Genomic DNA, 14,950 nt, shown 5'->3' with positions numbered 1-14,950 from the left:
CAGGTCTGGATCCTTTTCAGGTTATAAAATCAAGAGGAAGAAAACCAAGATTATTGTAAAATTTTCAATTACTCAAGAAGAGGAGGAGATTAAGAAAATTTCAGGATGTGACATAACAAACAACCCAGTCAGATATTTAGGCGTATATCTCATGGGACAGAATGATACACTATTTAAGGACAATTACATGACAACCTGGTCCAAAATACAAAAAGAATTTGAAAGATGGTCCAAATTACATCTATCCTGGTTACTCACTGAGGTTCTGCTCCTGCCCCCTCCATGAAACAGACTCTCTAGAACACATATTTTTCAACTGTGTATACCATAGGGTGATCCGTATGGAGACTATTAGTTCACTGTTAGAAAGGTTTCCTTGATTACCTCCTGTCTGACAGGAACCACCAGACAACAAGAAAGGTGGCTAGATTTTGTGCCCAGGTTTACAAGGAACGTAAAATGCATGGCAATTAGATTTTTTAATCTTTTATCTAAATTATACACAAATTTTATGGCGGTCTTATTTTATCTCTATGTTATAGTCACAGTTTTTTAAATTTAAGTATGCCACTGTTGGTCTTATCTCATATTTATTATTCAAATGTTTTTATGTAAAATGATTGAGTGAACTGGTCGTTGACTGTAACAATAAACTTGACTTGACTACATCTATCCTGGCTAGGAAGAATTTCTGCTATAAAAATGAATATACTACCAAAATTAAACTTTTTGTTACAGATGATCCCAATTTTAATTCCTGAAAAGACTTTGAGTGACTTTCAAAGATAAATAAATAAATTTGTATGGAAAGATAAGAAGCCAAGAATAAAAGTACTGCAATATGAGAACAAAAGAGGTGGTTTGGCAATTGTTGTTGTTGTTTTTCCGTCGCACAGTTGAGGCCGACTCTTCATGACCCCATGGACCACATCACGCCAGGCCCCCCTGTCTTCCGTCATGCTCCAGAGTTTGCTTAATTTCATGTTCATTGCCTCGATAACACTGTCTAACCATCTCATCCTTTGCCATCCCCTTCTTCTTTTACCTTCAATCTTTCCCAGGATCAGGGTCTTCTTCAGTGAGTGCTCCCTTCTCATTTGGTGGCCAAAGTATTTGAGCTTCATCTTCAGTATCTGGCCTTCCAGGAAATAGTCAGGGTTGATTTCTTTTTGGATTGACTGATTTGATCTCCTTGCAGTCCAGGGGACTCTCAAGAGTCTTCTCCAGCACCAGAATTCAAAAGAATCTATTCTTCAGCGCTCGGTCTTCCTTATAGTCCAACTCTCGCAGCCATACAGTACTACTGGGAATACCATTGCTTTGACCATGCGGACTTTTGTTAGCAGGGTGATGTCTCTATTTTTTATTATGCTGTCTAGGTTTGCCATCACTTTTCTCCCAAGGAGCAGGCGTCTTTTAATGTCATGAGTGCAGTCACTATCTGCAGTGATCTTGGATCCCAGGAACGTGAAGTCTGTCACTGCTTCTATGACTTCTCCTTCTATTTGCCAAGGAGTGATGGGGCTGGATGCCATGATCTTAGTTTTTTTGATGTTGAGTTTCAAGCCAACTTTTGCACTCTCCTCTTTTACCCTCAGCAAGAGACTCTTTAGGTCCTCCTCACTTTCTGCCATTAGAGTGCATCTGAGGTTGTTGATGTTTTTCCCAGCAATCTTAATTCCATCTTCTGAATCATCTAGGCCAGCATTTTGCATGATGTACTCCACATATAAATTAAATAAGCAAGGGGACAACACACATCCTTGTCGTACTCCTTTTTCCTGTGCTAAACCAATCAGTTGTTTCATATCCTATTCTAACTGTTGCTTCTTGACCCTTATACAGGTTTCTCAAGAGACATGTGAGGTGGTCTGGTACTCCCATCTCTTTAAGGACTTGCCATAGTTTGTTCTGATCCACACAATCAAAGGCTTTAGCGTAGTCAATGAAGCAGAAGTTGATCTTCTTCTGGTACTCTCTTGCTTTCTCCATAATCCAGCGAATGTTGGCAATTTGATCACTCGTTCCTCTACCTCTTTGAAACCCATCTTGTACTTCTGGCAGTTTTCTATCCATGTACTGCTGAAGCCTTGCTTTGTAGGATCTTGAGTGCAATTGTGTGATAGTTTGAACATTCCTTGGCATTGCCCTTTTTTGGAATTAGAGTGTAAACTGACCTTTTCCAATCCTGTGGCTGCTGTTGTGTTTTCCAAATTTGCTGGCAAATTGAATGCAGCCATACCTAACATTAAATTATATTACCAAGCCACTGGGCTAGTTTGGATATCAGATTGCATCAGAAGTCCCAATGAAAGATTGATAAAATTAGAATCTTCAAATCTTGATGATGGACTTCATAGCTATCTGTGGATTAAAAGATCTATATCAAAAAACAAAACCCAAGATAAAAGGCATATGATCAGAGACAGCTTATTTAAAATTTGGGAAATGATACGAAAGAGAACCAGCCCTACAATTCCACTAATAATGTCACCAATAGATGCTTATTACAGCAATTACACAAGGAGAAAAAATGATTTAATAACTTATGGTGATATGATAAACTCACAAGGTTGCATCAAGACGTGGCAAAAGATGAAAGAAGACGGAAAGGATATACTTTCAATGGTGGATATACTTGCAATTTGCTTCCAGATTAAAAAATGATATCTGCACTAAGAGAGGAGTTATTAATGAACTGACTGGCTTTGAAAAGATTGTCTCACAATCTAAAGACCATTTATTAGGACAAATGTACAAGTTATTGCTTCAATATGATTCCGAAGGAGAACAGGTCAAATCCTGCATAATCAAATGGATGCAAAATTTCGGTGAGGAAATACAGTTTCAATGTTGGGAAAACCTATGGATTAAAGGTACTAGATTCACCGCTAGCCAAGCATTAAGAGAAAACTGGTACAAGACGTTTTACCAATGGTACATCACCCCAAAAAATATTGCAAAGATGGATAAGAATTACAAAGGGGCTTGCTGGAAATGTAAAAAAGAAAATGGCACCTTTTAGCATATGTGGTAGACTTGCATCAAGATGAAAAGATACTGGAAAAATATACATGAAGAAATTCAAAATATTTTAAAAATCAAATTTCCAATGAAACCAGAGACTATGTTACTGGGAATCCTACCAGATAATATAGACAGAACCTCACAAGACCTACTTAGATATATGTTGACAGCTGCCAGAGTAATATTTGCAATGAGATGGAAGACAGAAGACTGTCTTACAATAGAGATCTCGAAAGAAAAACTAGCTCAGTATGCAACATTGGTAAAACTAGCCAATATTGAAAGAGTGCTAATGTTTTAAGCATGTTTTTATTTTAAGTAAAAAAAAACCTTGTGTTTGCTACCTGGCATTACATTTTATGACACACATGGCCCAGCCCAGCAAGGTCTCATTTATGTCAGATCCAGCCCTCATAACAAATGAGTTTGACACCCCTGATATAGGCAAAAGCCAACTGAAAGCTGGAGGGCTTCTGTCAGGCCCGCAGTGGAACTGGGTGTCTTCTGCTGCTTCTTCCAGTTCTGCTGCTGCTGCGTCATCATTGGTTTGCAGCTTATAGATACAGACCTGAGCAGCATACTCAAGATTGCAACAGCACAGACATTTTGATGCAATAATTCAGAGCAAGAGGTGTCAGTTATCAGACACTGCTAAATAAACAAAATATTGCAAGAGTGCTAATATTTTAAGCATGTTTTTATTTTAAGTTAAAAAAAACCTTTGTGTTTGTGTCCTTTATAAAGTTTTATATCTCTGCTACCTGGCATTACATTTTATGACACACATGGTCCAGCCCAGCAAGGTCTCATTTATGTCAGATCCAGCCCTCATAACAAATGAGTTCGATATAAACAAAAGACAACTGAAAGAATTTCAGCAGAAATGGCAAGCTTATTACTCATACTATGGGAATAATTAACTTTATTTAGTTTTGGAATGATCTGAATAGCATATTAAAGGTGTGAGCTGGAGGCTAAAAAAGTGAGAGCTAGCTCACACTAACTCAGCTTAGAGGGAACACTGCTCCACATTCCTAAAAATAGGAAAAGAAATGGATTGTTGGATTGCAAGGAGAAACTGGGTAAAGTGAGATTAAAATTTCTCTTAACAAAGCTAGCACACACTGCATGATAGTAATTTGTGAAGCCAAACCTTAGACTGGACTATATTCACATACCTTCTTTCACATCTTGCTTCTTCTCTTGAGTTTCTATCTCAGAATCATTCTCTACTTTGGGTTCAGCCAATTCTTCATCTTCCTCATCCTCTACAAGAAAGAATAAAGGAAAAATTAACGTTTTTCTTTCAGGGTATGATTAGATTTTCACTGATATTTAGCCACAATTAATACACTAGTAAGGATGGCACAAACTGGAAAAATGCAGTTTGGATTATGTTTGGTGGAATGCCCGGTTCACAAAGACAAACAGTCACAAACTTTCTGGTACCAAATAAACAGGTTTGGTTTGTGAAGTTCATGACATGGTAGAACAGCCCCGTGGTGAGCTAGAAACACCAAACTCACAAGGGATCTCCAGCTGACTCTCCTCTACCTGTTGTCCATGTTTGGTGATGATTGGATTTATGGGGTCTAAGTTATTTATGGATTTATGGGGTCTGAGAGCCAGTTTGGTGTAGTGGTTAAGTGCATGGACTCTAATCTGGGAGAACCGGGTTTGATTCCCCACTCCTCCACTTGCACCTGGCTGGATGACCTTGGGCAAGCCATAGTTCTGATAAGAGCTGTTCTTGAAAAAAGAGCAGTTTCTGTCTGAGCTCTCTCAGCCCCACCTACCTCACAGGGTGTCTGTTGTGGGGAGGGGAAGGGAAAGGAGTTTGTAAACCACTCTGAGACACCTTTGGGTAGTGAAGGGCAGGGTATAAATCCAATCTCTTCTTCTTCTTATGAAGGTGCCCCCAGGAAAGTGCTTTCTGGGAAAAGGCAGAAATGGCAGGTGCAGGTTCAGGAGTATATAGAACAGACTCTGTGGAAGCTAGAGGTATCAAACTTGCAGGGGACCTCCCCCTGATGCTTCTGTACGTGTCCTCCAAGTTATGTGCATAGTTATCCCCCCCCCCCAGAAAATGCCCCCAGGAAAGTGCTTTTAGGGGAATGTGAGGTACAGGTTCAAAAGTGTATAGAATGGACCCCCTGTAAACTATGCACACCAAACACACAGGGAACTTCACCCTGCCACCCACTCTTCTACAATCTTCCCAAGTTGGAGGCTTATTACATTTCTGGGGTCCCAGTTATGGACCCCCCAAAAAGGTCTCCCATATTAAAAAGTCTTGTCTGTAAGCATCCCAAGAGACTTGTGCAACCAGCTATGCATGCCCAGATGTTTTTTGGCTTGTGTTCATCAAACAGCCTACATGGCAAATAATGTTGAAGCTTAGTGAAGTTACAAAAGCAGTTTATGAAATATGACATGGAGGCTTGCTTTAAACAACAACTATGACCTGTGATACTATGGCTGCAATCACACACACTAAATAGTCCACTTTCAATCAACTTTCAATGTACTTTCCAACTGGATTTTACTGTGTGAACTGGTAAAATCCAGTTGGAAAGTGCATTGAAAGTGGATTATTTAGTGTGTGTGATTGCAGCCTATGTGTGGCGGCCAGGGAGTAAACACCATTGATCTCAGCTGGATTTACTTCTGAGTAAATAGCCTGAAGTCATGCACATAAGTTAGAAAGTATCTAAGTGGGGTTGTATTCTTTGTAATTTCTTTCTCTTTCCAGGTCCCTGGCAATAGTTTATGCACAGACTTAGCCAGGAGTATAATAGAAGCAAGTTTCTAAATTCCAAGTTTCCAAGATATTCTAAAATGAGTCACCTGTTCCTTTCTATCCCCTGCAGCAACTTTCCCTCTCAGATGTCTAAGTTTGACTTTCGTCCCCAGAGGCCTCTCTGAGCCAGGAAAGGGGAAAAAAACACATACATGTTTCAGCCTGGCAGCTACACTACTAACAAGACACCTGTTATTCAAACACCTCATTTCCAATTCAATTCTCACCAGATTAATTTGTCTGTTGACCTACAAGGAGGGGTTAAATAGAATCCTGACCTTGGGTCAGATGCCACTGGCAAACAAACAAGCATGGCACAGTTCTGAAAAGCCATCACTGCTGGACTTCAGAACCCACCAGCCACGAGATGCATTTGGAGCTTAAGAACAGTTCAGCATTAATATGAATTTAATGAGCACTGAAAATTGACACATGTCAGCTACCGCTAGCAGATGTTTTACTGCCCTTTCCTGACCTATGCAAATCTCTCTTCTCCTCCTTTTTCCTTCTTCTACCCTACTCACATATTCATCCTTTCCTGTTATTTGTATTTTGCCCGGTTTGCCTCCAGCTATACAGAGCTTGAACATCCAGGTCAACACACATTTTTATGATGATGAAAGTCCCAGAAATGAAACCAACCAAATAGAAACACCTATAGGCACTAAGCACCATTTGGAAGGGAAGAAGCAGAGCAGAAAGTCCCAGCTTTGAACTCTTATATGTTAGCAAGCAGGAATATGAAAGAGATCTGCTACAGAGTCCAGAAGAACTGATAGTCTGAACTGGTAGAAACCAACTTTATATCTCAGGGCCTTTCTGAATTCTGATTCATATATTACTCAGAGCAAGAACTGGAGTGTTGAAAACATCAGCTCAGTCAAGTTCTTCCACTCCCCTCTTGTAATCTCTAGTTCACCTTACCTCATGTCTTTGAGTCCTTATGATGAGTGTTTTTTTACCACACCAAAGTCAGTCAGTGCAGTGACACAAGGATGGGGAAAAGCTCAAATAACTGCAAGATGTGAGGTAAATTGGACTACATGTTAGGAAGGGGCAGTATGGGAACTCATATTGGGGATCTTGTTTTTGATGCCAGACAGATGTTTTTTATAACATACTGTGCCACCCTCAGATGTTGAATTCTATTAACGGAAATTAAACCTTGAATCCTAAGACCAACATCAGAATCACCTTTGAACGCTTAGTTTTATGTCAGTTTCCAAGTGTGTTCACTATGAAGATTCACAGAGATCAAAGGTATCAGGTTTTAGATTTCTGGACCAGAGTGAAACAAAACATTAACCTAACCATTCCAAGGTGACATTTAAACACATCTGAAGACACAGGCCCTGATCTAGAGCAGGGCTGGCCCAAGGAATTGGGGCACCCTAGGCCTCTTTTCTCCCCCCAACCCTTGTTGTGCCACAGAGAGGTGAAAGTTGCACCCAGCTTCCACACCCCACCTGCCCTCCACCAGACACAGAGAAGAGCTGTTGCCTACCCTCCTAGTCCCCTGGTGCAGGGGCAAGGCCCAGCACTGTGCTGTGTTGGTACCCTCCCTCCTCATCCCCTTGGCAGCAGGATAAGGCCTGGCAACTTCCTCTTTCCCCAGTGGCACAGCAGGAAGCTGCTGCCCTCCTCCCCCTCCCCACAGCCAAGTGAGGCAAGGTAGAGGGAAGGAGAAAGACATCATACTGGGAAATCTGTGAATTTATCTCTGGATTATTTTTAAAAGGCTGGTAAATCCTGGGGAGATTAAGATTGGGTCCATGTTATGGTGAGACAAGACTTTTCCAACCTGCCATTTTTCCGACTTCAAAAGCCCCCTCCCCTTGCTTTGAGTGCTCCAAATGGAGAAAACATACAGGCAACCTGTATGCTTTCCCCTTCATGGCAAATAGATTGGGGGGGGGGAGGAAAACTAAAGTCAGGAAACTGTAAGGAGGCAAGGATGAACCTCTCCCTTCTCCGATACCTTGGCCCCATTTACTAATAAAAATGTTCTGGAGGAAAATGCTCCTTACATCATGTCTACTTTAGCCTCAGGATCAGAAAGAGTAAGAGCTGAGGGAAGGAGCCCCCAAACACTACCCAGATCCCGCTTTTCATCTCCTGTCACATAAACAGATCAACACTGTGAGGAGCTTCAGAACTGTTTTTGTATGTATTACTCATCTACAACTTAACCAATTTATTGACTGATTACATTTTAAATGTTTAAGGTATTTAAAGCCACATGAAGTTAAGAGACAAAATGATTAATTTAAATAATTAATTCTTTCCTTCATCGTTAGAAGAAAATAACACCTATAATATTTCCTTTCTTCATTTTAGCTGCAAACCAAAATAAGTTTTAAAAAATAACGTGCACCTTTAACTCGCGCCACTACCAATAATAACTGGCTGTCACTGCTTCAAACTAACCCTCACAATTAATCAACCATAGATTTAAATTAGTCAGCTAAATTAAATTAGTCAGCTAAATTAAATTAGTCAGGTGGATTAAACAGATAAACGTAATAAGTAAAGGTGTATAAGTTCCACTGAACTCCATTGGCTGCTCCTACTGACTTTTCCACTCAATCTTACCACATTGCCCTCCCATGTGGCTTTTATCCACTTGGGTCCCCCACCCATTTTTGGTGGTCAAAAGAGGCCCCCTCCTTTCCCTCATGTCAGCAGCCTAGCAGCATTTACTTCCAGGCAAATATTCACAGACTAGCTTGGTAGCTTCAATAAACAGCACTTTCCAGGTACAAACACCCTTATGCCACTTACCTAAAAAGAAGTCTCACTGATTGCAGCGGAATACGTTTCTGAGGAAAGTTTGCACAAGAACGCATTCTGTGTGCACTGTGATATATGATTTGTACACAAAAATGGGGGGGGGGGATTCCAAAGTCATTTTTCTCCGTTTACACAGCAGTCATTAATTTGCCTGTAATGTGCTGTGATTGTTTTTCCATGACAGTAATTTTGTACATTATTCTAATTTTTAAAGCTCAAAAATGCATACATTTTGCTGTCATCTCTGCCATGCAAGGCTGTCCCATGGGGTTCACGCTCACAAATGACTCATAGTTGTTTGAAATAATTCTCCTTTTATAACTTCATTTTGACATTGGCTGTAGAAATAAAGAAGGTCTCTGGTGGTCAGAACAATGTTTCCATTGAAACAATGCTTCTATTTGAACAGCTCACTACGCTTTTGAATGACCAGTCTGCCTTGAATTTCAAATAGAAAGATTTATAGCCAAGGTTCCATCCCTAAATCCATTTTCTTTTTTTTTATACTTCTTAAATCATCACCAATCTTCTGAAGTACCTAATTCAACTGGTTTCAGTGCAATTCATTATATGAGGGACAATCATACATATAAACACATCCAATGGTGTGGCAACATATATTTCTACACACATTTCAAGAAAATCACACAATTCTAACCTTGGAAGCCAGGACCAAACCAAGCAACAGGTTGCCTACTGTGGTCTGTCTGAAAGAAACTGAAGTCCTGCATGCTTAACAGCTACTCACACAGCAATTTATTGGCAGGTAGTACACTGAGCTATCGCAGCAAATGCCTGAAGTGTGGCCGACAGATGTGAATGGCATGCATAAATGTAAGGAACCTGTTGAGCAATCAGGATGTCCAGGCACACATACACAGATGTGGAAAAGCACTGTCCATCACTCACATTTTTCATTGCTTTGATCTTGTCTAGATTCCCTCAGGCCCAAAGGGGTCGTTTTTGCCAATCCCTCCCACTGTGGAGACCTCTGTCTCAAATTCCCCCCCCCCCAACCTATTCTTTTCGTCCCCTAGGAACAGAATTTGAGAGGAGAACAGCTGCCACAAGAAGGGTGGGGGGAAATCAATGGCAAAAATCCCCACTCTCCTTGTGCCTGTGGAAATCTAGGCAATACTCAACCCCATGATTGTTGCAGGAAACAAAACCAAGATTTTGAGGTACCTGAGGCAATTGTTGTGCAAAATGCAGAACTGCTTAAACCCACTTATTATAGCATAACCTCAACTGTATCTCCAAACATCTGAGATAAGTTATTATTTCAACACCAGATAGCCTCTTCTTAGCACCACCATATTTATGAAGGAAAATAAGAACATCTTCAATCCGTGAGAGAACATCCTTCATCACCAGAATAATGTACATTTCACACATTCTTAAAACCACCATAGTTTCTGTTTTTGGAGGTATACATTCCAGCAGCTACAGCAATCATCCCCCCCCCTCAAAAATATTTTTCACTGGGACATGTGGTTTCAGTTTTTCTGCGGCTAGCATTCATGCTGTTCAGCTGGTTTGCTAAGTGGCTAAATATTCATCTAAGATTTATGTAAAACAGACCCCCCTCACTGCTGATACATGCACTACCAAGTCAATGGCTATGACTTGTGGAGCATCTGGACTGTGAGATTTACACCTCCATGGATTTGCACCTCTAAGGCTAGTTAAGAAATTGTAACTCATGGCTACAGTTTTATGTATCTAGAGTCATGCTGAATCAGACTGATAGCACCATGTTTTAATTCTGGGTAATTACAAGTGGCTCACTTACTAAGAACACGTCATTAAATCAATGCCAAATTAGTTTGTAGATCAAGCGGAATGTCTGATTCCATGAATTAGGGCTGTGTATAGAGTCTGATACAAATGCACATGGCTGTGTGCTCTAAGAAAAAGGACAGGTAAGAAATATGGAGGCCTCGCCATGAAGAGAACTAGTGGTGGAGTGTGTGCAAAGAAATACTAATGATAGTGAAACAGCTAAGAGGATCGAGAAACAAACTGGACATGGGAACTACATTATGAAATTTCTAGGGTTGCCAAGTCTGGGTTGAAAATTCCTGAAGATTTGGGGATGAAGGCTGGGGAGGACAGGGTGTGGGGAGTGGAGTATAATGTTATAAGTAGCACCATCCAAAGCAGCCATTTTCTCCAGGGGAACTGATCTCTGTAGTCTGGAGATCAGTTCAGTTGTTATTCTGGGAGATCTCGAGGCCCCACATGGAGGCTGTCAACCCTGGTAATTATCAGGCAGGACTCATGGTTGAGGGTCACCCTATGCTCAGTTTGCCTCAGCAACCTGTAGAACTGAAACAACACACACCCTCATTCGTTACTTAGATTGGAACCACACATACACACTTGCTGTTCCAATGTTAATCATACATGCTAAGGAATTCTATAAACCAAATGGAGAAAAGGCTCACCATGAATATATGGGATTGGTGAAGTGTGGGGTATCATTCTGTGCATTATCTGCTTATGGCATTCAATCTGTCATTGCTCATTAGTAGACTCTAATTGCACACTTTGCTCTTCTCAGAACCAAATTATTACGTTAAATATGTGAGTTGAGTGGATATTTGCAGAGTGGGGCAGGACTTGCAACCCACTGTAGCTTCATTATGTAATTGGTAATTTTTGAGGTGTGGATGGATTCGGACAACCAGCTGTTTTCCCTTATCAACTAGTGGTAGAAAACAATGGAAATAGGTTGTCTGCAAAGGGCTAACAATTGGTGGACTCAGCAATTACCTCCCAGAAATTCTGCCATAATTCCAAAACTAGAAAAGTTGAGGGGCTTAAATTCAGAATAAATTTGCAAGGTGAACAATATCTATGCAAAATAAAGTTTACTTCCGTATATAGTCTTAATTACCATGACTCCTTTTCTGAATTTTTTTCCTTGAGATAATGTTAGGGAGTTCTTCATGCAAAACATGAATAGACCTATCCGTTAAACTGTTCATAGTGGTTGTTTTTTGACCCGCATAAGTTAATTTTGCTTAATGGTACCCTCTGTAAGCGTCTCTAAAAGTTATTGTATGTGCTATTCCTGGTTTGTGGATTCTCAGACCTCCTGGTGTGGCATTTCCAATATCCATCTCTCAGTTTTTAGCTTCACCACCAAGCACTGATTTTGTGTTTTCACTCAGCTTTGTTTTCGTAGCATTTAGCCACTGCCCTGGAAAGGCAGGTCTTCTTTTTCCATTTTGTGACAAATGAGGGAGTATTACAGCCAAATGGCAAAGAAATGCCTTCGAGTGTTTTGTTTATGATTTTTCTTTTGGCATCACATAACATCCTGGAGCTGGCAAAGTCAGCTTCATAAGCAGTCCCTGTTACAAGCTGTCAAACTGGTTTAACTATTAGATTTAGTAATTCTCAATATAATTATTTTCCTACTAATTAAAATAGAAGGGTGTTTGTGTTTCTTAAAGAAAGCATCTGTCTTATCCTAGAGACAGATTTTCCTTGGCCTGACTACGTTTTCCTTGGTTGTGGCAAGAAATTTTTTTCTAATATCAGTGTCTTGTTCATTGCCAGTATGGACCAAACATGGGCCATTCTTCTGCTAAAAATAACATAAACCCCTTAGCAGACAAACTGAATGGCAGCCCACTAAACACATTCAGGCAAGAATTGATGTATAAAGATGGCTATAGTAGTCACATAGCAAATAGCAAACTGAAATACACCAGCAAGTCACATGAGTCTCCTAAGAAAATTGCACAACATAATAAGATAGATGAGTAAAAGTCCACTGGCAGACAGCCGCAATAAAATACCGCAATAAGAACATTGCAAAACTATTTCAATACGTAAGTTTATCAAAGGAAGCCTCTTCTCCCAATGAGAGCTACAGCCTATACATTTTGAAAAAGTCTTGACAAAGAAAACAAACACATGATAGAAACTATAAACAACCAAGCTATTGTGCAGTGATTATCTTCAGTGTGTGAAAAACATGGTCATGCAAATCTATCACGACAGATCCATACAGAGCTTTCTGGGTGCTGTGCAAATTTTTCAGTGCACAACACAAAAATATGGTTAGAAAACATATGCATGGTATTGGAGACAGAAATGTAGAAAATGTCTTGCAATATGAAATGGCAAAAAAAATTTAAACAAAAATGCAATGGGTCACAGTCATTTTATGATGATGTTCATGATTTAGGACCATGAAACATCAGTACCATTGCATACTGCACATAAAAAGTCAACCACAGCAGCTGCCAGGAATAGGAGCTGGTCACTGTGGTACTCAAACAACCCAAACCTCATTTATTTTCGTAGAACTAGAGTTGGGAAGAATCCATTGTATCAACTAGTCTACCCCCTTGTCATAAAACAAAATGTTTTATGCCTACATAATTTCCAAGATATGCCCTCATGGCATTTCTTTGTTGACATGGCCCATTATTTCCTTCATCTGGCTAGAAGAGAGACATTACTACAGTCACCTTAGGGCTCCTCTGGCTCTTTCTGTGATATGGTTCCATCCCTTTGTACTCATGCCCAGTCTATCCTGAGGGAAGTGAGTAGGGTCAAGGGGTGGGACCCCTGTGCCCAAGACAGAACTAAGTTGTCAAAGGACAGACTAAAGGGCCAAAGGGTGGAGGCAACAGCAGATATTAATTCATCTCAAGTGGACTCAGCTACCAAGGCCCAAAATTTCCTTGAATCATTACTAATTGTAGCCTGCAAAAGGGATTTCCAACTTTTAATCAGAAAATTTTTCTGCTGCTTCTTATAAAGTTGGTATAAAGCCTTTTTAGATTCAAAGTATTCTGGAGGGGGTTGTGCTAAATTTGACCTCCTATAACATTGATAAATCTCACGTAAGTGATTCTTCATCACCTGACATTCATTATCGAACCACCCATGCCTAAAGGCTTCCCCACTGCCCCTTTGTTGCTTTATTTGTAGCCTCATGATCCCGGAGAGGTCATTAACAAGCTTATCATAAAATGAGATCCATTCTAAAGATGTATTGTCAGATAGACTTACAAACTTATCTAAATTACTAGGACCAGGAGCTTGGCAGTCAGTTCCACAGCCCTCTGTGACCAACTAACCCTAGGTAGCTTTGGTGACACACAGCCACCTGTAACTCTCAGACAGCCCTGCCTACTGGGACTGACAGAGACACCCAACCTCAAAGTCAATGGGAGATGGTCACTTTCAGGTCATTCAGAGATTACAAAGGCCTTCAACTCTTCCCTGAGGGCTGGTGAGATTAGCATGTAGTCCACCACACTACAGCCCCATGGAGAGATAAACGTAAATTCATCAGGGTAGTCATAGGGGTGTAATCCATTCAGGATGACAGGATTGAATCTCACACAGAATTGAGCAAGATATACACCAGCCTCCGTTCAGAGAGACAACTAGGGATAGTCTCCTCAGGGTCAAGCACCGTCTTCCCAGCCAACACTCCATTATTCTGCCCTACCCTGGCATTAAAATCACCAGCAATCAGTAAGTTTGAGGTTGGGTAATTCTGCTCTAACCCCTCTAGATATGAGAAAAGCTTCTCCCAACAATCAGCCATAGGTTCCTTTGCTAAACCTGATGGCAGGTAGATATTAATTACAATTACAGATTTCCCAGGGCTCTTTAGCATACAAGCCTGCCCTATATGACCACAATCACTTAATGGGCGGACTTCCCAATTTAGATTGCTGGCCCAGAGTATAGCTAAGCCCCCCTGAGGATGACCAAAATGTTTCCTTTTAAAGGAACATAATGAATGGGTTTTAAAACCCTCCATAGCAACTTCATGATAGGCCCAGGTTTCTTGAAGTAAGATCACCTCGAATCTTGCCAGGAAATTTTTAAAGGTGGGGTCATCAGATTTGTTCTTCCATCCCACAGTATCCCATGAAACTATATTGAAGTTAATGCTTGCTGGTTCATGTCTCAGTCATTCAGACGCCGTTATCTGATTAAGTGTCTTGTTTTTGTCAAAAAATACACTACCATTCCTCGAAGCTGTACAGCCTGTGACCTTATACATGTCTTGAGATTTGTTAGCCTCTGACCCATCATCCACTGGGCCACGTTGCATTCTGGCTGGCTCACTTTCCTGTCCTACCAGGAGTGATGTTAAGGTAGGTTGTTGAGGGGAGGCACAGTTAAGATCCATTTCCATCGCTGACACAGTGTCGGGCGGGGCCGTGGTCTGTTGACTGCACATTCTAAGCTTAACCAGCTTGTCCCTCAATCTCTCCAATCTGTTGATCATTCCACTCTGCTCATGGTCTGCTATCTCAATGAACACTAGTAGTAAAAGGACACACATTGAAT

General features: G+C 40.7%; 1 protein-coding gene across 1 annotated transcript in view; it reads right to left on the bottom strand.

Annotated features, from left to right (window-relative positions):
• Window positions 1-4,295, bottom strand: part of DYNC1I1 (dynein, cytoplasmic 1, intermediate chain 1) — a gene marked incomplete at its 5' end in the record, with an annotated part of 137,295 nt that extends 133,000 nt beyond the window's left edge. Inside the window, one exon of the mRNA XM_015410934.1 lies at window positions 4,206-4,295. Within this exon, the coding sequence (XP_015266420.1) occupies window positions 4,206-4,295 (90 nt within the window). The remainder of the gene's footprint in view (window positions 1-4,205) is intronic.
• Between the last annotated feature and the right edge of the window lie 10,655 nt (window positions 4,296-14,950).

Source organism: Gekko japonicus, unplaced genomic scaffold (assembly GCF_001447785.1).
Source record: "Gekko japonicus isolate JY-2015 unplaced genomic scaffold, Gekko_japonicus_V1.1 scaffold231, whole genome shotgun sequence".
NCBI lineage: Eukaryota > Metazoa > Chordata > Lepidosauria > Squamata > Gekkonidae > Gekko > Gekko japonicus.
Note: the sequence above shows the minus strand (reverse complement) of the source record. Positions and strands in the feature narration are given on the sequence as shown.